General features: G+C 38.9%; 1 protein-coding gene across 1 annotated transcript in view; it reads right to left on the minus strand.

Annotated features, from left to right (window-relative positions):
- The window catches only part of FSIP1 (fibrous sheath interacting protein 1), a 181387-nt gene that overhangs the window by 98373 nt on the left and 57069 nt on the right, over positions 1-25945 (minus strand). The window contains exon 10 of the mRNA XM_059371172.1: positions 22202-22342. Within this exon, the coding sequence (XP_059227155.1) occupies positions 22202-22342 (141 nt within the window). The remainder of the gene's footprint in view (positions 1-22201; positions 22343-25945) is intronic.

Below are 25945 nucleotides of genomic sequence, written 5' to 3' on the forward strand. Positions count from 1 at the left end.
ACATATAGGGGCACCTGGGTGGCTCAGTGGGTTAAAGCCTCTGCCTTCGGCTCAGGTCATGATCCCAGGGTCCTGGGATCAAGCCCCGCATCGGGCTCTCTGCTCAGTGGGGAGCCTGCTTCCTCCTCTCTCTCTCTGCCTGCCTCTCTGCCTACTTGTGATCTCTGCCTGTCAAATAAATAAACAAAATCTTTAAAAAAAAATAAAATAAAAAAATAAAAATCGAGTTTGCGAATTCTCAGCTGTTAACATTAAATTACAATACTAAAAGCAGACTCCCTCAAGAAAGTACAGCCTTCTATGTTTTTACTTGTCATTGCTTATCTAAACCATAGATCCAAAGAAATGTAGCTAAGAAGAGATTAGCAGCCAACTTCAAAGCTAGTACCAAGGCACTTTAGCAAGAACATAATTAGATGGTGATTTCCTTGACATTACTTACTCAAAACATACTCTGGAGATGATGCAGGGCTTAGACATGAAAGGATATAAATACTTCTGATGGGTATTTTCAAGAAACACAAAGCAAGTTGCAACAGCCAACATGTATTTCTCACAAATGACTCCATATGATAATAAATTAGAAAATAGCACCTTGCAAATTTTTTAAATACTGGAAAACAGTAAGTAGAACTAACATTTTGGAAACAGTAAAATCTGCAACATATGTGTCAAAGAGCATACATTCTAAATATACAAAGATGGCTTTTCAATTAAAAATGTAAAACACCTTAATAAAAAACTAAACAAAGATACAAATAGACAATCCACCAAGGAAGGAATATAAACCACCAACAAGCATTTAAAAACATATTCAAATTCACTAGTAATTAAAAAATGCAAATTAAAGTAATAATATCATTTTTAAACTATCTGATTGGCAAATGTTTTTTAAATGATAATAATACTGGCACAGATATAGCTCTCTGTTAGTTGCACACAGTTAGTGCAAGCAGAAATTAAGCATCTTTGAAGGGTAATCTGGCAACATATAGCTAAGTTCTTTAAACATATACTCAGACTTAGCAATTCCACTTGGGAATTTATCCTAAGAAAATAGGTCAAAAAATGCATGCTCACTGCACTTTGGTTTATAATGACAAAAAAAAACTAGAAACTCTTGATTTCAGCTCAGGTCATGATCCGAGGGTCATGAGATTGAGCCCTACATCAGGCTCTGCTCTCAGCAAGGAGTCGGCTTGTCCCTCTCCCTCCCCACCCCCACTCAAATAAATAAATAAATCTTTTTAAAAATGATGAGGTTGGAAAAAAATTAAAAAGTAAAATGATAAGTTTGGTTACATACTTAATTAACATGAGAATCTGCCCATAATGTATTGTTAAATGAAAGAGCAGGCTATAAAATGTATGTAGAATATGATCACAGTTTGATAAAATGACAAACAACAGAGAGGAGGGCATGTGTGTTTTGGTGGGAGGTGTGAGTAAGTGGGGAGTGTGTGAATAGGAAAAATGTCAGGCAGGATAATGGCCAAGGGTTAACTACAATTGTATTACAGATCAACTCTTCTAGGAGGTAATATTATGGGTGATTTTTCCTTTCTTTATATTTTTCAGATTGCCTGAATTCTCTAAAACGCCATTTCACTATGAAACTAAATTTAAATCATAACCAAGTATGCATAGTTACTTTATAATCAGAGAAATCTTTTAACAAGTTCTCCCCTATCTTCAGAGGCAGTCATGTTATTTCTAGTTGGGCACAAGAAATTCCTCTGTCTTTACAAAGTTTGTCTCTAGGTAGACCAAAAAAGCTAAAGTCTTTGCAGGCCCACATAAGACCCTTTAAAAATGTTCTCTAGGGGCGCCTGGGTGGCTCAGTGGGTTAAGCCTCTGCCTTCAGCTCAGGTCATGATCTTGGAGTCCTGGGATGGAGCCCCGCATCAGACTCTCTGCTCGGCTGGGAGCCTGCTTCTCCCACCCTCTCTCTCTGCCTGCCTCTCTAGTTGTGATCTCTCTCTCTCTCTGTCAAATAAATAAATAAAATATTTTAAAAAATAAAATAAAATGAAAATGTTCTCTAGTACTTCTGTAAGAGGTGCATCAGTGGAGGTGGGACCTGAAACATCGGACTATTGTTACTGGTAGTAAAGCATCTGATGCTGGTTGACCAAAAAGAAAGTAAAGAATTAGATACCCTTCAGAATAACATCATTCATTAAGTGAACTGGGATTAATAATAGTCACATTAGCAAATAACACCCAAAGAAAAACTGTTGAGATATTCCAACTTCTAGAATCAAATACAAACTGAGTTCATACCAAGTTCAACAGCTATAAAAATAAAGTAATAAAGTCTTCCCCATGTTCCCCAAGTTTGTCTTCACTCATCTTTCCCAATTTGAGGAATAAAAAAGCCTGTAACAGCAGAATGGTAAAACAGGTTAAGTAAATCCCCATCATTTTAGATAGATATTATGCATAATTCTAAAAAGACACAAATAGTTTCCTACTCCTTAAAGTATTCAAGAGGTGAAATTGAGAGTATTAGCTTTGTTTCCAAGACTATACATGTGGTTTCAATAAATCTTTTATTTCAATTTTTGTTTCTTGGCCATCATTTTTTTAGATCATATCTCACAAACCAGGTCAGACTCCCTTTAAAAATATAAGTGGAGACTTTCTATATGACCTTTTCCTCACCATTGTCAGATTCCCCTAGAAATTTAGGAGAATTGACTCCTTCTACAACCTAGAAAATAAGAATTTTGGTGAAAACTTATACCTTTTAAGACTAAAGCAATATATCATCACATAAATTGCTTTGTTCTCCTCTGGAACTGCCCTGTCCCATATAGTAGTCACCAGCCGCATACACATCTAAAATGTGGCTGGTCCGGATCATGACACAGACTCTAGGGTCTACATGGAAAAGACCTGTGGGATTTCAAAACTTCTAATGTTTCATTAATAATGGTACATTGAGGGCACATGGGTGGCTCAGTGGGTTAAAGCCTCTGCCTTCGGCTCGGGTCATAATCCCAGGGTCCTGGGATCGAGCCCCGCATCAGGCTCTCTGCTCAGCGGGGAGCCTGACTCCCCACCTCTCTCTCTGCCTGCATCTCTGCCTACTTGTGATCTCTGTCTGTCAAATAAATAAATAAATAAAATAATGTTACACTGATTACATATAAAAGCAACAATATTTTGGATATATTGGGTTAAATATAATTTCACCTGTTTCTTTTTACCTTTTTAAAATGACTATGAGATCAAATGTACATAAGTGGTTTGCATTGTATTTCTTTGGGCAGAGCTGGTCTACAATGTTAGTTCATCATTTCAGGATTCTTATTACCATTTCTGTAGCTCTGCAACCACTCAATATTCTCTTTAAATAATGGGTCTTCACCAGTGACATTTTGCAGAAGGTTTGCTCCCTTCCCCACATTCTATAAAATACCTGCTGCTAATTACTCGTTTTCCCCCAAAATGACTCCTGTGCTTACTGGAGGCTCCCCTGCTACATTAATCTGAGCATTCTGCAGGCAGCTGGGTGGCTCAGTCGGTTAAGCATCTACCTTCAGCTCAGGTCATAATTCCAGAGTCCTGGGATGGAGATCCTGGTTGCGTTCCCTGCTCAGAGGGAATTCTGCTTCTTCCTCTACATCTGCCCCCCAATCCCTTCCTCTCTCTCTCAAAATGCATAAATAAAATCTTTTTTAAAAAATCTTAACACTCTATGCTCCTTGAGATCAGTGTTTGCCCCCTTGATGTTCTGCTCTCTGCCGTGTACATTTTAACAATGGGGAGGGGTGACAGTCTGCCTCTGTAGGTGCAAGGTGTAACTTTCTCTGAGGTTCAAACTCACATCAAACAAGGCCGATGGACACACTGAAGTTCCAGGGCAATTCCCCAGCAAAACTCATTAGCCTCACCAGTGCATTAGCATGAACTGTTAACCATTTTACACCTGATGGAAGTAGGCTTGAAATTGCTTTCATCAAAAATTAAAAAATAAAAAAACATATGACCTTCCTGACATAACCAAGCTGAGTTTGTTAGTCTAACTTAAGAAACAGGTCAGGAAAGACACGCAACATAATTAAGCATCAGGAAAGTGCCAATCAAAGTCACTTAAGAGGTCATCTCACATCTGTCAGAATAGCTGGTACCAGAAAGACAGGAAATAACAAGTGTCGGTGAAGAAGTGAAGAAAAGGGAACCCTCATGTCCTCTAAGTGAAAATGCAAATTGGTACAGCCACTGTGGAAAACAGTATGGAGGTTCCTCAAAAAATTAAGAATGGAATTACCATATGATCCAATAAGGCCACTCCTGGGTTATTTACCCAAAGGAAGGGAAAACAATTTGAAAAGATACATGCAGGACACCTGGGTGGCTCAGTTGGTAAAGTATCTACCTTTGGTTCAGGTCATGATCCCAGGGTCCTGGGATTGAGTCCTGCATTAGTCTCCTTGCTCAGTGGGGAACCTGCTTCTCCCTCTACCTGCTGCTCCTCCTGCCTCCTGCTTGTGTTCATGCACCCTCTCTCGCTCTCTCTGACAAATAAGTAAAATCTTTAAAAACAAAAAAAGAAAGAAAGAAAAGATAGATGTACCCCTATTTTATTACAGTATTATTTATAATAGCCAAGACATAGAAGGAACCCATGTGATCAGTAATAGATGAATGGATAAAGAAGATGTGGTATATTGGTATGTGTATATATATATAGGTATATATGTGTGTGTGTGTGTATATATATATATGAAACACATATAATATGGGGTGTGTGTGTGTGTGTGTGTGTATTCCATGATATATATCAAGGAATATTACTCAGCCATTAAAAAAAATGAACTCTTGCTATTGTGACAATATGGATGGACCTAGAGGGCATAACGCTAAGTGAATAAGTCAAAGACAAATACCAAATGATTTCACGTATACATGAAATCTGAAAAATCAAACAAACAAACAAACAAGCAAGCAAACAACCAGAACTAGACCCTTCGATACAAAGAACAAACTGATGGTTGCGAGAGAGGAGGTGGAGGAAGGGATGGGCAAAATGGGTAAAGGGCAGCGAGAGGTTCAGGCTTCCAGTTGGGAATGAGGAAGTCGCAGGGGCAAAAGGTACCACCCAGTGGTGCTGCCAAAGCATCGGCAGAAGGTAGCTGCACTGACCGAGGTGCGCACGGCATAGCACAGAGTTGTCGAATGGCTGCGCTGTACACCTGAGACTAATGTGACACCGTGTGTCAGCTCTATTTCACCCAAAGAAAGGAGAAGGAAGAAACAAACAAACATACGAAGAGGTCAGAGGTGAGCAGACAAGGACTGAGGTGGTGACGTCAGGATGGCATTCCAGCCCAACTCCCTCTATCTTCTGCTCTGTCCTGTGATCTCCAAAGGGCCACGCAATATTTCTTTACTCCAGCCAAGAAGGGAAAGGAGTAAGGGCAAAAGGCATATGTCAGCATCTTTCTCCTTCTCTTTTCATGAGGATGTGTCTGCGTCTATCCCCCTGGCCAGAACTGGTTCACAGAGCCACTCTAGATAGAAGGGAATCTGGGAGGGCAAGTATTCTTTTTTTTTGGGGGGGGGGGGGCAAGTATTCTTAACAAGGCACTCGGCTGTGCCAGAGTTTTATCAGTAAGGAACACAGGCAACTAGATTTGGGGTAGGCCACTGGTAATGTCTACCATAGCTATAGCTTTTATAACAGATACAATTGTAATTCTTTTAGAGAGATCAAAAAAATACTAAAAAGACTGAGATTACAGAAACATCCAACACAATCCACTATTTTTCCAGTACAAAACTGGAAAAATAAAATTGAAGCCTTGAGAATGTAGTTTTTATTACCTGAATCATTTCATTTTACTGAGCTCTTACTTGTTTAAATAGTCCTTATGGCAACTTTCAGCGTTATCTTTGTTGATAGTAAAAGTTTAGTCAATATACCAATACAGACTTTTCTAAAAGCTCAGTTCAGCAGTGCCTGGGTGGCACAGTCCACTGAGTGTCCGACTCTTTGGTTTCTGCTGGGGTGGTGATCTCAGGGTCCTGGGATAGAGTCCCACCTCAGACTCTGTGCTCAGTGTGGTCTGCTTGGGATTCTCTCTCCCCCTCCCTTTATCCCTCCCATTCATGCTCTCGCTCGCTCTCTCTCTAAAATAAAGAAATCTTTAAAAAAATAAATAATAAATAAATAAAACCTCAGTTCATATCATATCAAACAACTGCTCAGAAAACTTTATCAGTCTGCAATAACTTGCTGATAAATAGGACTCCATTCTACTTTTACAATTTTGTTTGCCTAAAAGTAGACCCTTGATAATAGAATTTTGACCAGTCTTCTGTAAAGTTCCAAACTCCCATCACAATCTGATCTAATATCAAATTCAGCATTCCACTCTTCTATTTATCCAAAGTACAGTATTGTTGTCACCGGACACCACTGTCTTTTTCCTCTTGACCACTAGAAGAGCATTTTTTACTAACCAACATAGAAATAACTTTTAATACCACACCAGGTTTCAGGGCCATGTGATGCCAGGTAGAGACCAGCAGAGCTGTGCTGGCAGTGGTGCTCAACCGGGAGCTAGAGGCAGGCACTAAGTGACTCACTCCCAAATGAGAGTGCTGCAGAAAGCCAGGTTCAAATGCTTGCTTCAGCAATATTCAAGTTTCTAAAATGTCGTGCATCTTTGCATAATTAGCATAAAGTCAAAATTTGATACAATTTAGTCCATAAATGCTGATTTTGTTTTCTGTTCCCTAAAATGGCCCAAGCTTTCCCACATCTGGCCCTTTTCCACAAAATCTCTTCTTTCTCTATGGCCTATGCCCCATTACACAGAGTGAAACCCTCCCCATTCTTCAAGTTTTCAACTCAGATTTCACATTTTCCACAAAGACTTCCGGATCTCTTCACTATAATCATTCTCTAATTTGAACGAACACAGTATTTTTTTGTTACCTGTCACTGGTTTTATTCTGCTTTATGTTATCATATTTGTTTACTATTCTTATGCTCTCCCCTGGATCAAAAGCTTAACTCTATACCCCAACTTTGAGAGAGATTTTTCTACATACTAAATACACAGAAATTTGTTTGCATTTAATTAAATCTGGATTTTTTATTTGACAAAACAATTTAACCTTGCAACATCAGTTACCACCATAGTTTTTTAAATCCGATCATGAATTATGACACTTAAAATAATAAGCCCATTACTTTCCATTTGGAGGTCCAGAGAAAACTATTAAAATATATCTGAATGGATGGCTTTGAGCATGGAAGAAAGATGACTCACAAATGTCTACACAGGCATTCACTATTCTACTATGTAGCCCATTGCCCCCCCCCACCAAATTTAAGTAAGCAGTAGTTAATGGTATCAGTATTGGTCATCCACTGTAGCAAATGAACCACACTAATGCAAGATGTTAATACTAGAGGTAGTTGAGATGATTGTATAGGAACTCTGTACTTTCTGCACATTATTTTCTGTAATCTTAGTACTATTCTAAAAAATCAAGTCTATTTTTTTAAAAACGTAATGTATCAGGGAACACAGTTCTTTATTAAATCTGGTATGTATTTCAATTAAGAAACTGTTTAATGTAAAAATTACAAGTCATAAGAGCTAATGCTTTAAAAAGCTAAAAAACTTCTCTAAAAGAGAAGGCAGATAAACGGGGTGGGGGGAAGTCTGCCTTATTCAAAGATGTAGTCTTACAAATGTACGTTGTATGTGATTATACTGTATCTCTTTTTCTTTCTTCTGCCCTGTGGTTCAGAGGCAGATGTGCAGTTCTAGAATTTTTTTCTCTAGCTGATTTGAAGCTATTGGCCATGTTCTCTCTCATTATAGGGTTGATGGAAAGCTTTAGAAAAGTTACAGAAAAATGAGAGGGAAAATAAGCGTAAATGCCAGAATCCTGTATAGGGATCAGGGAAGGTCTAACTCCAAGAATTTCCACTTTCATTATATTTTCATTTCATTGGTTCCATTTCAAATCTTCCTTCACCGTACTTTCAAAAGCCCCTTTTATTTCTTTAAATATGTGAAGCAGACTTATTTTACATTCCGAAATAGTCCGTTCCAAACTGCAGTCTGTGTGAAACTGATTCTATGTGTGTGTTTTTTCTATTAACTCTTGCTTGTGATGGCTTATTTCCCTAGGCATTTGGGGAGGGGGGAGCTCTTTATTGTGAACTTGTGGTCCTTACACTTTATTTGTGGGAACTATTTAAGTCTAGATTTAAACTGTGTTCTTCCAAAGAGACTTCCTTTTCCTTCAACCAGAAACCAGGAGTACTGCCAACCTAAGACCACTTTCAGCTAAGCATTCAACTTGAGGTTTTTCGAACCCTATAAGTAGTGTGAACTCAAACTCAAAACCTACCTTCATGCAGGCTTGTCGTTAGGAATTCTCATGGGAGAATTTTTCTCCATTCCACACACAACCAAAGCAAAGACACAAAACTCTCTCCACAGAAGGTTTTTTTTCTAGTTCATTCACTGAGGTTTTAACAATTTGGTGAAACGACTCTGTGTGGGAGTTCTGATCTGACCTCCTCAGCCTCGGGCCCTGCCTCCTTGGCCCCCTACACACAGTCTGTTGAAACCCAGGCTTCAGGCCATTGAAGATCAATAGATACCTCAGGGACAAGTGCTGGCTCCAGCAGTCACTTACCCCTCACTTATCTTGTCATTTTTGTCCCCCGAGGAATTCCCTTTTCTGCCAGCTCATTCATGCTTCAAAAATTACTTTAAAAACAAATACATCTTGTACCATTTTTAGGTTTCCTTTACTAAGAGGGGCTTCTCTAATATCTAGTCTGCCATATAGCTAGAAGTAGGACTCTCCCATGAAGCTATATGTAATTCACAGTCCTCAGCAGTATTTCTCAGTTTGAGCTTCTCTAACTTGCTGCCATGGCCACAGAAATGCCAGTTCCACACCGGAGTCTGCTTCTGGTCCCTGGCCTCACACAGATCATTTTGACCTCACATCAGTCAGACTTCCGGCTCCAGGTCAGCTAAGTTTTGTGTTTCTACTGCATTTCACATGTGTTCTAGTGCATTCCATCGAGATATACATCTTGCTTTATTCTTATGCTGTTTTCGTAAATTTTTTATAGTTAGAGCCAAGGTAAGTATAAACTTAGATTAATACATGATCTTGACCAGAAATCAACATTAAATTACGTTTTTAAAATAGACCTTTCAGGGTGTGTGGGTGGCTCAGTCATTGGGCGTCTGCCTTTGGCTCGGGGCATGATCCCAGGGTCCTGGACTCTGGCTCCACATCGGGCTCCCTGCTTGGTGGGGAGCCTGCTTCTCCCTCTGACACTCCCCCTGCTTGTGTTCCTTCTCACCCTGTCTCTCTCTGTCAAATAAATAGATAAAAGTCTTTAAAATAGACCTTTCAGAGGTGCCTGGGTGGCTCAGTTAAGTGACTGCCTTCAGCTCAGGTCATGATTCCAGGGTCCTGGGATGGAGTCCCACATTGGGCTCTCTATTCAGTGGGGACTCTGCCTCTCCCTTTGCCCTTCTCCCTGCTCATGTGTGCGCTCTCTCTCTCTCTTTCAAATAAATAAAATCTTTTTTAAAAACTAAAATAGAACTTCCAGTTTAAAAAAAAAAAGGACTTTCATGTCAAATTTTATAGGCAGTTTTTAAAGAATCATATATGTTTTTTCCTAAAACATTAGCATCTAGTGTCAGTAGCCAATGGTATCATGTTAATAAGGCAGAATGTTGAGAATGTGAATTTTTTTTAAGTATAATTACCATATAATATATTAGTTTTAGGTGTACAATATGGTGATTCAACAATTTTACACATTACTCAGTGCTCATTATGCTGAGTGTACTCTAATCCCCTTTACCTACTTCACCCTTCCTTCATCCACCTTCCCTCTGATAACCACCAGTTTGTTCTCTATAGTTAAGAGTCTTTTTGTTGTCTCTTTTTCCTTTGTTCATTTGTCCTGTTTCTTAAATGCCACATATGAATGAAATCATATGGTATTTGTCTTGCTCTGATTGACTTATTTCACTCAGCATTATATATTCCAGATCCATCCATGTTGTCACAAATGGAAAGAGCTCATTCTTCGTGGCTGAGTAATATTCCATTGTGTATACAGACCACAACTTCTTTATCCATTCATCTATGGATGAACACTTGGGTTGCTTCCATATCTTGGCTATTGTAAATAATGCTGCAATAAACATATAGGGTACATATAACTTTTTGAATTAGTGTTTTCATTTTCTTTAAGTAACTACCCAGTAATAGAATTATTAGATCATATGATAATTCTATTTTTAATTCTTTGAGGAACTTCCATACTATTTTCCACAGTGGTTGCACCAGTTTGCATTCCTACCAACATTGCATAAGATTTCCTTTTTCTCCACATCACAAATACTTGTTACTTTTTATGTTTTCTTTTTAATTTTTAATTTTTTATTTATTTTGCTCCTTGTACTTTTTATTCTAGCTATCCTGATGGGTGTATAGAGAACAAGAATTTAATAGATAAAGATAATCTCTGGACCCAGTAAACTACAGATGAAGGTTTCTATAGTTCCGTGTAATATATATGAGCCAAAGAGCTAAAAAACAAAGACAAGGGCAGAACCCAGAGATGATATCAAGACATCACTATCTAGTCAGAACACAGGTCCAGAAGACACAAAGGGAAGGTAAAGAAAGGAGAAGCCAGCCACATTTGGTGACTAAGTTCTAGGAGATTGGTTGCTCAGAACCATGGGCATCAGAGATCGGGAACAGGCCTTCACTCAGCGCTCCTCAAAGTGTGGCCTGCTGACCAGGGCTGGCCCTCAAACTGTTTGTTGCAGGTCTGCTATGCAACAAGAAGCTATGCCAGAATTTAAATCAACTGATTCACCAAGCAAGCTTTTCTCAATGAAGTAAGGAGTACATGAACTTACATTCTGGTAAAAGTTCCTTACCCCCACCAATAACAAACAGTTGTTTGACCATCCACATTAAAATCACTGCTTCAGATAACCCCTGTTTTGGACAGAGACAGCCTCAGACCATAACAAGAAGCAGATCTAGAATCCTGAAGGTCTGTTTAAAAACAAAACAAAATAAAAAACAAACAAACAAAAAATAATCTGACTGTAGCTGGTTAAGAAAAAAATGAAAGGATTAAAGACAAACTATGAATACAAACAACATCTCCACTGGGAATTCATCATTCCCACTGGGAATCTATTCAAGAATTTATTACACTAAATGATACTAAAAATGACCTCAAGTATTGGAAAAGAAATTAAATAGTATTACTACCACATGTTAACAACTAAGTAATAGGCTTAATTTTAACCTCCCAAAGTGTCATAAGTTTTAATTATTTATGCATTCTAATTTTATGTAAGTACACACTATACTGGTTAAATGTGTGTATGTGGCATATTATAATCTTTACAATACTTATTTAACTTTATAAAATTCTATTTCTTTCCTTTAATAAGATATTATTGTTTCTTTATTGATGTATATGCATGCATTCATTCCATATAACCACATCTAGGGCCTCAACCAATGAGCCTTGGAAACTAATTTAGAATGTAAACAGTGAATTGTGTTAAAATCTAACTAGCCTTATATCTAATTCTAGAGATTCTGCTCAACAATAAAGTTTTTTCAGCAATGTCCACAATAGCCAAACTATGGAAAGAGCCTAGATGTTAATCAACAGATGAATGGTTAAAGAAGACATGATATATTTATACACACACACACACACACACACACACACACACACACATATGATGGAATACTATGCAGCCATCAAAAATGAAATCCTGCCATTTGCAATGACATGGACGGAACTGGAGGGTATTAGGCTAAGCGAAATAAGTCAACCAGAGAAAGACACTTATCATATGATCTCTCTGATATGAAGAATTTGAAAGGCAGGGCAGGGGGTTGTGGGGGGAAGGGAGGGGAAAATGAAACAAGATGGGACTTGGAAGGGGGACAAGCTATAAGAGACTCTTAATCCCAGGAAACAAACTGAGGGTTGCTGGGGTAGGAGGGATAGGGTGGCTAGGTTATGGACATTGGGTAGGGCATGTGCTATTGTGAGTGCTGTGAATTGTGTAAGACTGATGATTCACAGACCTGAACCCCTGAAACAAATAATACATTATATGTTAATAAACTTTTTAAAAATTTTAAAAAACAAAGCTTTGTAAAATTGGGTAATATTAGGGACGCCTCAGTGGCTCAGTTGGTTAAGCGGCTGCCTTCGTCTCAGGTCATGATCCCAGCATCCTGGGATCGAGTCCCGTATCAGGCTCCTTGTTCAGCAGGGAGCCTGCTTCTCCCTCTGCCTCTGCCTGCCTCTCTGCCTACTTGTGATCTCTCTCTCTCTCTCTGACAAATAAATAAGTAAAATCTTTAATAAAAAAATATAAATAAATAAAATCGGGTAATATTCTAAAACAAGATTGCCACCAAAATTTTCATTTTTAAGATGACATTCAAGACTTGTACATTATCATTCAGAAACAGCACAATACCTACACTTCTATGATGAGATCAAGTCTGCATTATTATAATACATGTTAAAAATCATAATCCAGAAGAAAATATCCTGAATAATTTTTAAAATGTTTTATTATATAGGCAGAATACAAGGCATATATATATACATATGCATATATATATTTATCCTCTCTTGTTCCAAAATATATTTGAAACTGAAATCTATTAATGTACTTATAAGTTTTTTAAGTGATGGTTGAAACAAAATAAGTTAATAAAAAAAATCCAATTACCTCTAATATTTTATTCCCAAAGTAATACAGCTAAATTGTGCTTTCAATTTATTCTACAACATATTTGAATACTACACATAGTTGATAGCTTTAAAGTGGTTACTAGCTCATTGATTCACTCTGGAACAATTCTGGAACACCAACCATGTACCTCTAACTGCTAGATGCTGTTTTGCAATCATTAAATAATACTATTCAGTTGCAAAAAATTTTATCAGATGATGTGCTTCCGAAAATTCTGTGCTCTACTTACTTGTTTCAAAATGTGTTTCTTTTTGCCTATGATTTTGAGAATGGATTTTTCAAGGTTTATTCAAGTGCAAATCCCACTCTCAAAATTTCACAGCCAAATATTTTGCATCATTATTGCACACCCTGCCAACACCTACAGAAGGAAAAGTAAAAGCTGTAAATTATATAAAAATACCAATAATGTATATGTCTATATACATTCTATAAAAATACCAATAATGTATATGTCAATGATATCACCGCTATCAATATTATCATTGTTATCATCTACCTTCCTAAAAGCTGTTACAAATGACAACGAAAGATTAAATAATTTCTACACTTCCCAACAATGACGCTAAACAGAAAGCATAATTCCTTTCCCAACTCAGGTCTTAGTTAATGTATGAATACCAAAACACAGTTGTTAATCATCCAGTTTAACCACGAACATGTCAGGTTTGTTTGGAGTTCCACTAAATTTGGGAAAGATGTATAAATGTAAGAGTTTAAAGGCTTTAGAATGAAGCCCACATTTGTCTGTGGCCCCAAATCTTAGCTGAAAATTGGCTCGTCTGAGCAGATGTGACTTAGAGCGGCTGAATGTAACAGAAAGCTCACAGACTGAAGCGTCAAAAGAATTGAGGATTGGCCCAGGTCTATCACTAACTGTGAGTCTTGGAAAAATCAGTTGGCTATTCAAGACTTCAGTTTCTAATCCATGGGACTGGCCCACGTGACCTGTAAGGACCCTTCAGCTCTCACATTCTATAATTCTGATTCTATGGCCTGTTTAGTAATTGAAGGTAGACCCTCCACCATTCACAGAGCAGAAGAAACCCTCCAGTCTTCTGATTGGGGTCCATGTATTCTTATACAAGGTTAAACAGCAAGAGCATGTCGAAATAAGAATCAGAACACAAGGATTTATCATCCTTTGTGAACCACATTCTTATCCACAATGCTCAGCAACAAGGCTTAGAGTGCTAAACATTTTGATGCAATAATGACAATGCAGTTCACCAAACAAGGCCAAGCTCAGTGGTTTCCAGGAAACCAAAAAGGGAAAGAATGTGGAAAGAAATAGTAGAGACTTCAAATGATGAAAAAAATAAATGAAGTTCAAACTAAGAATCAAAAGAGACACTATAAAGACCTAAAAAGTGTGGTCAATGCATTTAGAATGATTGAAACCATGGAAAACTTTTGCTAACAATACTAACAAAACATCTTTGAGAATATTTTATCATTAAAGGAGTCCATGAGATGAGATCAGATTGCTGATTCTTCCTTCGAAAATGCAAAAACTAAAATTTAATTCTTCTGATTTGTGAAAGCTAGAATTATTATGCAACTTCACTAAAAGCATTTTTACCTAATTCTAGAAGTTAAAGATGTTCTTTATTTGAAAAAAAAAATCCCCTTAGTCTTATCACAATGGAACACTCAATACCTCTGAAAATTAGGTTGAACATGAATTATTACTATTTATTTAAATTACTCAAGCAGCCTATCATTATAGTAAAGGGTTAAGTTGTATATAAATAAAACAAGGAAATAATAAAATTACCTCAGTTATTAGTCACTTTCTTCAGGGATAAAGGCAATTTAATAGAAAGTGGAAAATAATAGAACTAAGCTATTTATATTCTATTCCCCTTCAGATTGTTGTCAGTGTGTGCATATATATACACATATAATATATATATAATGTTATACAATTATATATATTATATAGTTAAGTTGATACTTATAATCTATCTAGAATTTTTATCTTTTTGTTCAGATCACTCATTTCCAACTAAAATTCCTTTGTTGACAAAATCCAGGTACTCGTCATTTTTATTACCTTACTATTGTATTAAATGGGTAGGACCATGTATAAATTGCTTTGACATTCTATTTGAGAGCATTTAAGTTGCTTCTTACTTTGTTTAGTTTGGTTCCTTTTAGCTGTTATTTCTTTGTATATGTTCCTAAAAGTGGAATTGTGTAGATCAGAAATAAAAATAATGTCACAGGTCAACAGTTGACCAATTGCTTTTCAGGGGAAAAATAACCAATTTAACAAGCTTCCAATAATGAGGTATTTACTCCAAAAACACAAAAACACTAATTCAAAGGGACACATGCAGCCCTACGTTACAAACATAGCAGCATTATTCACAATAGCCAAATTATGGAAACAACCCAAGTGTGTATAAATAGCTGAATGGATAAAGAAGATGGGGTATATATACACAATGAAGTATTATTCAGCCATAAAAAAAAAGAATGAAATTCTGCTATCTGCAACAACGCGGATGGAGCTAGAGAGCATTACGCTAAGTGAAAGAAGTCAGCCAGAGAAAGACAAAGACTTTATGGTGTTAGTCATATGGGGCACTGAAGAAACAAAACAAATAAGCAAAGAAAAAAAAGAGAGAGGGAGAGGGAGACAGACAAACCAAGAATCAGATTCCCTCTCTCTTTTTTTTTTTTAAGATTTTATTTATTTATCTGAGAGACAGTGAACCTGAGAGAAATCACAGAGGAAGAGGGAGAAGCAGACTCGCCCCTGAGCGGAGAGCCTAATGCAGGGTTCAATCCCAGGACGCCAGGATCATGACCTGAGCTGAAGTCAGATGCTCAACAGACTGAACCATTCAGGCACCCCAAGAAACAGATTCTTAATTATCGAGAACAAACCAGTGGTTACCAGAGGTGGGTGGGGGGTGGGTGAAATAGGTGAAGGGGACTAACGCGTGCACTTGTGATGAATACTGAGTGATTCCACACTACAGTGCACACCTGAAACTAATATTACACTGTATGTTAACTACACTGGAATTTAAAATTTTTTAAGTTTTTTAATTAAAAAAATGTTTCTTCACCATAAATAAAATAGCTAATATTTTGATACTGTTCAAATATTGCTGCTTCTACCTCCATACCACTCCCAATATGACATAATTATACTTATCATTATCTTTGCTGCTCTGGTAAGTGTATTTAGGGCCTAAAGATTGTTTGAATATGAATTTTTTTTAATTTTTTAAAAGATTTTATTTATTTTTTTGAGACAGAGAGAGAGAAAGAGAGAGCAAAAGCAGCAGGGAGGGCCAGAAGGCGAGGGAGAAGACTCCCCACTGAGCAAGGAGCCCAATGTGGGGATCTATTCCATGACTCTGGGATCATAACCCAAGACGAAAACAGATGCTTAACTGACTGAACCACCCAGGTGCCCTGAATATGAATTTTAAGTACGGGTAAGGCTGAACATAATTCTTTATGATGACTCACTCTAATTTCCTAAATCCATGAAGACAATAAGTAATGATCCTTCATATATATCAATGTTTTACATATTTTGAAATATTGTTTCTATTTATAAATGCAATACATGTACATTATGGAAAGTCTAGATATAGAGAAAAGTATGAGAAAAGGTATAAAAAGCATCCATAATCCCAACTCACTTTTCCCTTTAAATAGTCTGTTATAAAAAGTTTTATCACCTCCCCATCCATCCCATCTCTACTAAAAGTAATCACTGCTTAGCATTTGTTATATATTATCCCAGCATTTTTCTATGATTTTTTAAATAAAAATGGAATCATACTATTGTCTTAAACAACAGACTGTATCACAGACATCTTTCCAGGATACATAGATCTACCTCATTTCTTCTGATAGCTGTCTGCCATTCTGGTGTATGTTTACAATAATAAGTTATGAAACCAGGTTGAAGAAGGGCAAAGAGATCCCCACCGCTACCTGAGGCAGCCATGTTACGTTTGTCTCCTTTCTCCATTTCCGGTATGGTCTCACAGGCACCACCAACCCCCTTGCTTCCCTGGTCTTGCATTGCAATCACTCAACCTCTCCTCGCCCCTGCCTCATCTCTGGACCCATTTCTTCCGCTCCCGCTGGACTGCCGAGGCCTGTCAGAGATGACCCCAAGCCCCGCGGGCTGGCTCCCTGTCCTAGCTAGGGTTCCAAACTCAGCCGGGCTGTCCTCCTGGTTCACCGTTGCTCCCCTCTCGTCCTCACACCATCTACTTCAATCCTTCCCCACCCTGCTTCAAGGCCCCATCCCTACTCTGCCCTCTCATTCCAGTCATATGCTTTCATCTCTAATTCACAGACTAGATAGAGAACATGCAAGAACATGACCTCTCTCACTTATTCTTCAGCTCCAAACCTACCTTTCTAGGCTCATCCTTCTCTCCTTTCATCCTCAGTCAGAAAAGGGGCATCTTGATCCTTCTCTAAGTTGTACACCGCCATCTTCAACCTCATCCTTTCCACTATACCCCTCCTCATCACCATAGAAACAAGCATATGTAAATGCCACCTTAATAATGTTAATAATAAGAGTAACAATACTAATAATAAACATTTCTATAGCGCTCAAAATGTGCCAAACCCTGTTTGAAGCACTTTACATGAATTAAGATGAATTTAATCTTCGTAATGGCCTATAAGGTAGGCATTCATTACAACTATCCCATTCTACTGATCAAGGAACTAAAGCAGAGAGGTCAAGAGACCTGTCCAAGGTCACACAACTAGGAAGTGCAGAGTTTGAGATTCAAATCCAAACAGGCTGCTTCAGTGTCTGGTTCTTTTTTTTTTTTTTATAAACATATATTTTTATCCCCAGGGGTACAGGTCTGTGAATTACCAGGTTTACACACTTCACAGCACTCACCAAAGCACATACCCTCCCCAATGTCCATAATCCCACCCCGTTCTCCCAAACCCCCTCCCCCCAGCAACCCTCAGTTTGTTTTGTGAGATTAAGAGTCACTTATGGTTTCTCTCCCTCCCAATCCCATCTTGTTTCATTGATTCTTCTCCTACCCACTTAAGCCCCCATGTTGCATCACCACTTCCTCATATCAGGGAGATCATATGATAGTTGTCTTTCTCTGCTTGACTTATTTCGCTAAGCATGATATGCTCTAGTTCCATCCATGTTGTCGCAAATGGCAAGATTTCATTTCTTTTGATGGCTGCATAGTATTCCATTACCACTATGTCCCATGTACAGAAACTTACAGAGCCGAACTAGAACCCAGGGAGGAAATAAAAGCAGAGTGGGTTTCAAAGAGTGAAGGGGCAGAGAAGCCTGTAGAGCACCTAAAACAGCAGAAAGTGACTCTTTGAGCTAGACAGGTAAATCAGGGGACAGGGACCAGCGCCCATCGTACGCAAAAAAGAGGTCATCTGCAGGTTCTGTCTTGTGTTGCTTATTCTATGAATACAGCTATTTTCATTTTCTCTTGATTCTATCATCTCAAATTATCTCCATACAAGTAGTTAGCCTGATAAAGAACGCTTTTATCCATGGTCACAGCAGTACTCCTCAGCCCACGGGAACCAACCAGGCAAGAGATGAGTGACTGAGCACAAATTCTCCCCATCATGTGGGACAAAGAGCTCAAAGCACAGCGCCTCCTCCACACTTGCCATGCGCAAGCTGCCTGCATGTGCTGGACCAAACCACCCAGCCACCCTTTGTATACTGAAACCCTCTCTACTCACTCCAGCCTCGAAAACCTTGCCCCAGACAGATCAATCCCAGAGACCAATCCTGAATCATGCTAACTCTTCCTTAATACTTATCAGAAATCTCTCTCTTCATGGACCCCCAATCACCATGTTTTTTAGCTAAACTGTCAAAGATTAAGACTAATACTTCAAATAGTAGTCCTTTAGATATCCTTAGGAGAGGGATGTTGTGTAGTTTTAGACTAAACCATCCCCTCGTTCCCCACAACACACACACACACACACACACACACACACACACCCCTCTTCTTCACCAAGCTAAATAAATACACTCAGTCCCACCAACAATCCTTCATAGGACCTGCTTTTAAATCTCTTCCTCATCCTTGTCCTCTACTATCCATAAGATCCATTTTGCTCGCCTCTCCCATACAGGCAGCATATCGGCTCCATACCATTGCTGACTCATAGCGAGCGAATTCTGAAGATTTTTTCCACATATGCTGCTTCCAGCAGCCACAGCTCACCCTTCCTCTACTTACACCGCTGGTATTTGGGACTCCTGTTGGCCCGCTAGAGCTCCCCTCTCGCTTGCGAGCCTCAACCTCATCCCACTGTGCCTGCCTTCCCTAGTTCCTGACAGCTGGTTCTAATGACACCAATACCACCACCTCCTTCAGACTAACCCGGATCCCACTTCCTCAGTCAATCTTGACAAAGGCACACGTGCATTCACAGCCTCAGAATTAAGTCACTTTTCCAACTTTTATGGGCAAATCAATCCTGGGACTCAGGTGGTTCCAGGACTATCCCCAGGGCTCCTACGCTGCCCCTTCTTTCGCTCCTTGCCCAGTGCATCCCTAAAACTGAGTATGAATTTTATCCCTAAATCACCAGTTCATGGCCAGAGATTATTGCTTTTACCCAGTGATCTTGAAACAATATTCTCTCATAATAAGAAAAATAAGGCAAAATTGCAAAATTAGCCATTTCTAGAAGGTATCGTTCAGAGAACATACTCTTTGGTCTATAGGTAGCAGGCTAACTTTTTTCTATACACGGAAGACAATCTCACATTCTCCTAAAAAGTTTTACTGAACTTCCAAAAGTAACTTTCAATAGAATATTTAAACCAATTAATACCAGTTATCAAGCATACACGCTAAACTTTATATACTACCAATAACATCATTTTTTGCCAAAAAAATATGCCAGCAATCACAGGCCAAAGGACAAAGGCCCTCTAGCCCTACTCCCTTGATTTTAAAGTAAGAAAACCAAGACTCTAAGAGGAAAAAGTGATTTATCAAGTTGACATATCAGGCCACTGACAACCTTGAAACAAGGACTCAAGTCTCCAGATTCCCCATCCACAAAATACCTAGAAATCTCTGAGGTACACTGGGCCTTACAGAGTAGTATCTTCCCTAAAAAGTACACACACGTGGTACGCAATGTGATCCACAGGGTATCGTGAAACGCTAAGCAATTAAAACATAAAGATGATACAGATCAATACTCATACACCTTTATCATACCAGTTTCTCCAAGTGTTGACTGTAAAAGAAGATAGTTGTTAAAAGATGATCATTTAGGGGTGACTAGGTGGTTCAGTGGGTTGAACCTCTGCCTTCAGCTCAGGTCATGGTCTCGGAGTCCTGGGATCAAGCCCCGAGTCAGGCTCTCTGCTCAGCAGGGAGCCTGCTTCCCCTTCTCTCTCTGCCTGCTTCTCTGCCTACTTGTGATTTCTGTCAAATAAATAAATAAATCTTATTTTAAAAAGGATGATCATTTGGATCCTGTCTCTTCCACTTAGTAGCTACATTTGCTTGAGTAATTTACTCAACTTCTATTTCCTCGTGTGGAAAGTGAGGATAGTAATATTGACCTCAAGAGTGCTAATAAAGACTACATAGTAAGTTATAATATACTTGGACCAGTGCCTACTACCACTGGTAGGCACACAGTACTTGCTCTTCTCTACTTATGCGTATTATTCTTTCCCACTTAGGTAACAACCAACTCTTGATATTTACCATATCTCTGTAAGTCTAGCCAACTTTCATATGACACCGGGAAAAAAATGTAAGATTTCCTAAAGGATCCAGGTTTTGCATCCAAAATTACATAATAGCAGAGACAAAGCAGAAAATAATGGATATATGTCCAAGGCATATAACAAATGGTCAGAAATCAGGAGAGCTGAAATATGGAGAATGACAGGCTTTGCCTGCCTTGGATTGACAGGTACGGGATGAGAAGTGCCCAGGGTTTTCAAAACCAGTCAAGCCACAAACACCGTATTTACCAAGTTGGCAGTGCCCCGTCACTACCACCACAACTATTGGCCAAGAGCCTCTTTACACTCCCTAACCATTCTTACTTCCTCTACTTCTTCCCTGTATCAATAGCCCCAAGGAGAAAAAAATCCCTCAGAAGATAAAAATGGAGGAGTCCCTGATATAATTCTCATTTCATTTCCCATGAAAAGTAAATAAAAATGAATGTTAAAGAGAAGTACAATGCATTCGGTCCCCTTCGATCTGCTGTCTGGCCCTCATGAGGTAACCTGCCTACCCTCTTAGGCTCCGCGTCAGGGCTGCTGTCCATGGCTGGTGAATGGTTCAGAGCAATTCAGCTACACATGAGCAGAGGGGGGGAATCTCCATCGGGATCAGTGCACGCTCTGGGAGAGCTCTAAGGAGATCAGAATTTAATCAAAATCACTTACCTGATGGTTACACCCATGCAACAGCATATAAAATGGAATAATGAGAGAAGCGACTGACCAGGTTTAAGTGGCTAGACAGGAGGTGACAATGCTGACAGAAGGGTGATACACGCCAGGACAAAAGAGAGAAGATTTTCAGAGTCATAAAGAACGGTGGCAAGATATGACAGCAAATTAGTCATAGTGGTTAAAACTTAATGAGGCTTGAAGATCACCCAAGATAATAGGATTTAGTAGGAGACAGAAAGGAGGTGCTGCTGGCATTTGTGACAAGACCAGCCCTGGGAGAGAGGATGTAGGGAGAGTCACAAGTTGAGCCTTGTCATGTTTCATTTTAGGTAAAAGCCAAGGATTCAGTTGGAAGCATCCTCTGGGTAGCTGGAAAATCATAACATTATGGAGACTTTCTGATAGGATCAGAATATCAACCAGCTCACAATTTAGTTGATTTAAGAGTTTTCTCTCATCAGCAATAATGTTTTTACATGACAAGCTCTTAAAACAGGAGATAGGCACAAGACGGATTTAGAACATATTTAAATTGAGTAACAATATATTATGAATTATGATCAAAAAGTGGGAGAATTTAAGCTGTACATTCAATATATAAAGATCATTTTATGGAGAATGACTACCAATTTTTTTCCATTAAAAAAAAACATTTTTGTCACCATCAGGTACAGAATATTAGGTGTGTAGATCATTATTCTGACCTCACGTAGTATTTCACAGGTTTATTACATCACATAAAGTATGTATAATATTACATTAAGTTCTATGAATCATATTTTTTACTCAAATTGTGACAAACTCCCATGTCAGTTTTCTTGACAGACTTAACAAATATAAAACCAGTCATAAAACAGTCCAAGGAAACTGGAAGCTTTTTTTAAGACGATTGCTGAGGACAATTAAAACTGAAATTAAAAAGAAGACTTACCACATTTTCCTTCAGTTTCCTCAGTCGGTCATCGATCTCCCTCAGCCGGTTTTGCTGATCCCGTTGCTCTTTGGTATTCCGAAGCACCTTTTCTCCTGGAGTTATTTCCATGTTTCTATCATCATCATGAAAGTCAGGTTCCTAATAAAAAAAAAAAATTCATGCACAGGCTGAAAATGTACTGTCATACATTGCTCCGAAACAAATGAGATTTGAAAATTAGTTTTGCTTCTCAGACAGTGTTTCTGTCCTTCAAAATGACATTCATAATTCTCTTAACTCTTCCTATTTGAGAGGGAAAGGTCCAACTGTACATGAAACAAGTAGGAAAATAAACTCAGTCATCTGGAAAGCAAGAAGTTTGAGTGAAAAGAGCAGTGGCCAGGAAGTGACACCTGGATTCTCATCCCCGCTCTGTACTTACCAGCTTAAGATCTTGGGCAAATCACACTTTGTCTGGACGCCACATTTACCATTTATAAATGACAGGGGGGAAAAAAAATCCCACCATTCTGGCTATGAGAGACCGAGGTTCAAGGGAAAACTGGCCTTGGCAAAGTCAGGAGTTTTGAATCCTGGCTCTACCTGGTTCCTGACTAAGATGACCTTAGGGAAATCAACTAACCTCTCTGAGCTTCGGTCCCATCGTCTGCAGAACGATAATAACATCTAGCCTAAAAGTCATCACACTATGTCACTGGCATGCAACAAATCTTAGTGCCTAACAAATGTGAGCAAAATACGCTCTTTGAAAAGAATATGAACAACAAGGTGAAAGTATTTCACTATTATCAGCAATATTTGAATGGACAGAACCATAACCTCCCAAAGTTAATGTTATTTCTAGATGATAAAAATGGGTATTTCTTGACAGTAAGTTGGCCTTCTCTCTATAGCTAAACCTCCCATTTTACTCCCATAGATCTCCTACTCCCTGTTGCCATGTAGGAGCCTGACATTGATGTCATGTTTGAACTTGCTCAAACCAGAATCCTCCCACATTCTCAAGCCTTACAGATGGTTGGTCACCAAGAGGAGTCACCATCTCACTTTCTAGTACCTCTTAATCAAGGCCCTCCTCTCTTTCTCACTCCCTCGTCATTCCTCTGAACCAGTGTTTTCAAAACCTGGGGTGCTTCAGACTTACCCACAGAGCCTGGGAAAATCTTCAAAGGTCCTACCCCCACACTGGACAAAATTCTACTGGAGGGACTAACAGCCTGAAGCACAACTACTTGAAAATTTGAGAACTGTCACCTTAAGCAACTGCTCAAGCCTCTTCACTGACCTGGGTACCACCAGTCTCCCCATGCACTCCTGCCTCTGCAGAGAAGCCACGGAGCAAGGTGCAAAGTCCTCACCCAATCCTGGGCTGTGCCGGGGCTAGCTCCTCAGTCTCCTCTCCCACTGCTGGGGTCTCACACCCAAAGCATGGCAATATTCACTCCTCCTCATTCTCTACCTCTCCATGCCTCTTTCTTCCAGCTCCTCATGAACAGTCCTACTCTGTCTGAGCACAGGTGTATTTCCCTGGTGAAATGTTCCCTGACATGCTTAGGAAGGGAAGATGGTCTCTTGATCACACCACCTGTTCCTCATTGTATTAACCATACTTCTGCTGCTCAGACTGGGATTGTGACTGATTCCAATCACCATACTCCTGAAGCCAGATGGACCCTGGTCCATGGACTGTACAGCTGAGCCTTGAACAGCATGAGTGTGAGCTGCTCAGTGCACTTTCATGCAGATTATTTTTCAACAAATAGAGTACAAGACGTATAAACATATTTTCTCTTCTTTATGATTTCCTTTCCTCCACCTTGCTTTATTGTAATAATGCAGTACATGATACATAGAGCATTCAAAATATGTGTTAATCAATTCTTTATATTATTGGGAAGGCTTCCAGTCAACAGTGAGCTATCAGCAGTTAAGCTTCCAGGAAGTTGAAAGTAACACAGAGATTTTTCAACTTCATGGAGGGAGGGGTCAGTGCCCCTCACCCCCACATTGTTCAAAAGTCAACTGTGATTTGGTTCTCAGAACTCTGATCACACTCAGGTTTCAAGGAAATTTATATTGTGTAAAATTCTACTGGAAGAAACTATTAATTTCAAGAAGCGATTTTTTACATTTTGTGTTCCCCAAAGGGGGACTCATTTCTGGTATCTTCGATGCCTAGAAGCACCCAGAGGGTAAATTAATATCAGGAATATTTTTAAGAAGGAAACCTAATGTTAGGGAGACATGTGGAAAAGATGGTATGAAGGTCCCTCTGCATCTTTAAGCATCCAGGATCTCATGAACTTTCACAGACATGTCCCTACTATGAAATAGGATCCACAGTAGAGACACACAGAAGCCCACATCCTAAGTGTCTTCTAAACAAAGAAATGTAGTTCTGGGAGCTTGGGAATCCAAGATCAATGCACTGGCAGACTTGGTGTCCGGTAAGGGGCTGCTTCCTGGCTCCTAGAAGACCATCTTCTTTGCTGGCTCCTCACATGGAAAAAGAGACAAAGGAGCTCTCTCGGTCTTTTTTAAAAGGGCACTAATCCCGCTCATAAGGGCCCTACTGTCATGATCTAATCACATCCCAAAGTTGTGACCTCCAAATACCATCACACTGGGGATTAGATTTCAACATATGAATTTTGAGTGGACACAAACATTCAGTCAATAAAATGTAGGGAAATGAAAAGCATCCAAACTGGATTTCATTTCAAAATGGAAATCGTTTTTTTTAAAAGGGATGGCATTTTAATAATTTACAACTATGATTTCTTTTTCATCTTTGAGTAGGCAAAGAAAAGACATAGAAAGAAAACCATTTCTAAATCAGACTTCATCAATATATTAAATTTTGCTTATTCAAAGCCACCATTAAGGCAATCCACAGACTGAGAATAAAGTATTAAAACACACAAATCTGTCAAAGGACTTGTATTCATAATATGTAAGGGACTCACACAATTCAATAATAAAGGAGAAATACTAAAAAAAAATAAATCTAGCTTTAAAAATGACTTGAATAGATACTTCATAAAAGATATGTGAATGACAAACAAGTACATGAAGAAATCCTAACATCAGTAAGTCATCAGGGAAATGTAAAATAAAATCACAAGATATCACTACACAGCCACTAAAATGGCCCAGATGAAAACAATTGTTAACACCAAATATTATAAAGGTGTGGACCAAGAGGAATTCTCAGGTGTTCTTAGTGGAAATATACGATGGTACAACCACTATGGAAAATTGTTTGGTAGTTTCTTGAAAAGTTCGATGCTGTCTATCCTAGGACCCAGCAATTCCACTCCCATGAATCTATCCAGGAGAAATGGAAACATGACTAAAGCCCCGTGCACACATGTTCATAGCAGCTTTATGCATACAGGCGAATGTCCATCAACAGGAGAATGATAAACTAACAAACTATGGGAAGCACCTGACACAAGCTAGGACAATGGGACTCTTTCCCCTTGACCTCTGTTTTGTGGTTAGGTTTAGTCAATGTGGCGAGACACTGGAGAGCTGGAGAAGAGAGAGCTGGCAGTATTTTCCCACTCTCCTCCCTATTTTGGCAGCAATATATCCCATCAGGTGCCCAACAGGAGAGTTTTCTTAGATTCAACTGAATATTCATGCTCAAAGACAGAGACCACATGTGGAGAGAAGTTATTGAGAAGAACATAGGACATGAAACACAGCAGGGCAGTGTCAGGACTCCCTCCTCAGCGG

The sequence above is a fragment of the Mustela nigripes genome, chromosome 13, assembly GCF_022355385.1.
Source record: "Mustela nigripes isolate SB6536 chromosome 13, MUSNIG.SB6536, whole genome shotgun sequence".
Taxonomy (NCBI): domain Eukaryota; kingdom Metazoa; phylum Chordata; class Mammalia; order Carnivora; family Mustelidae; genus Mustela; species Mustela nigripes.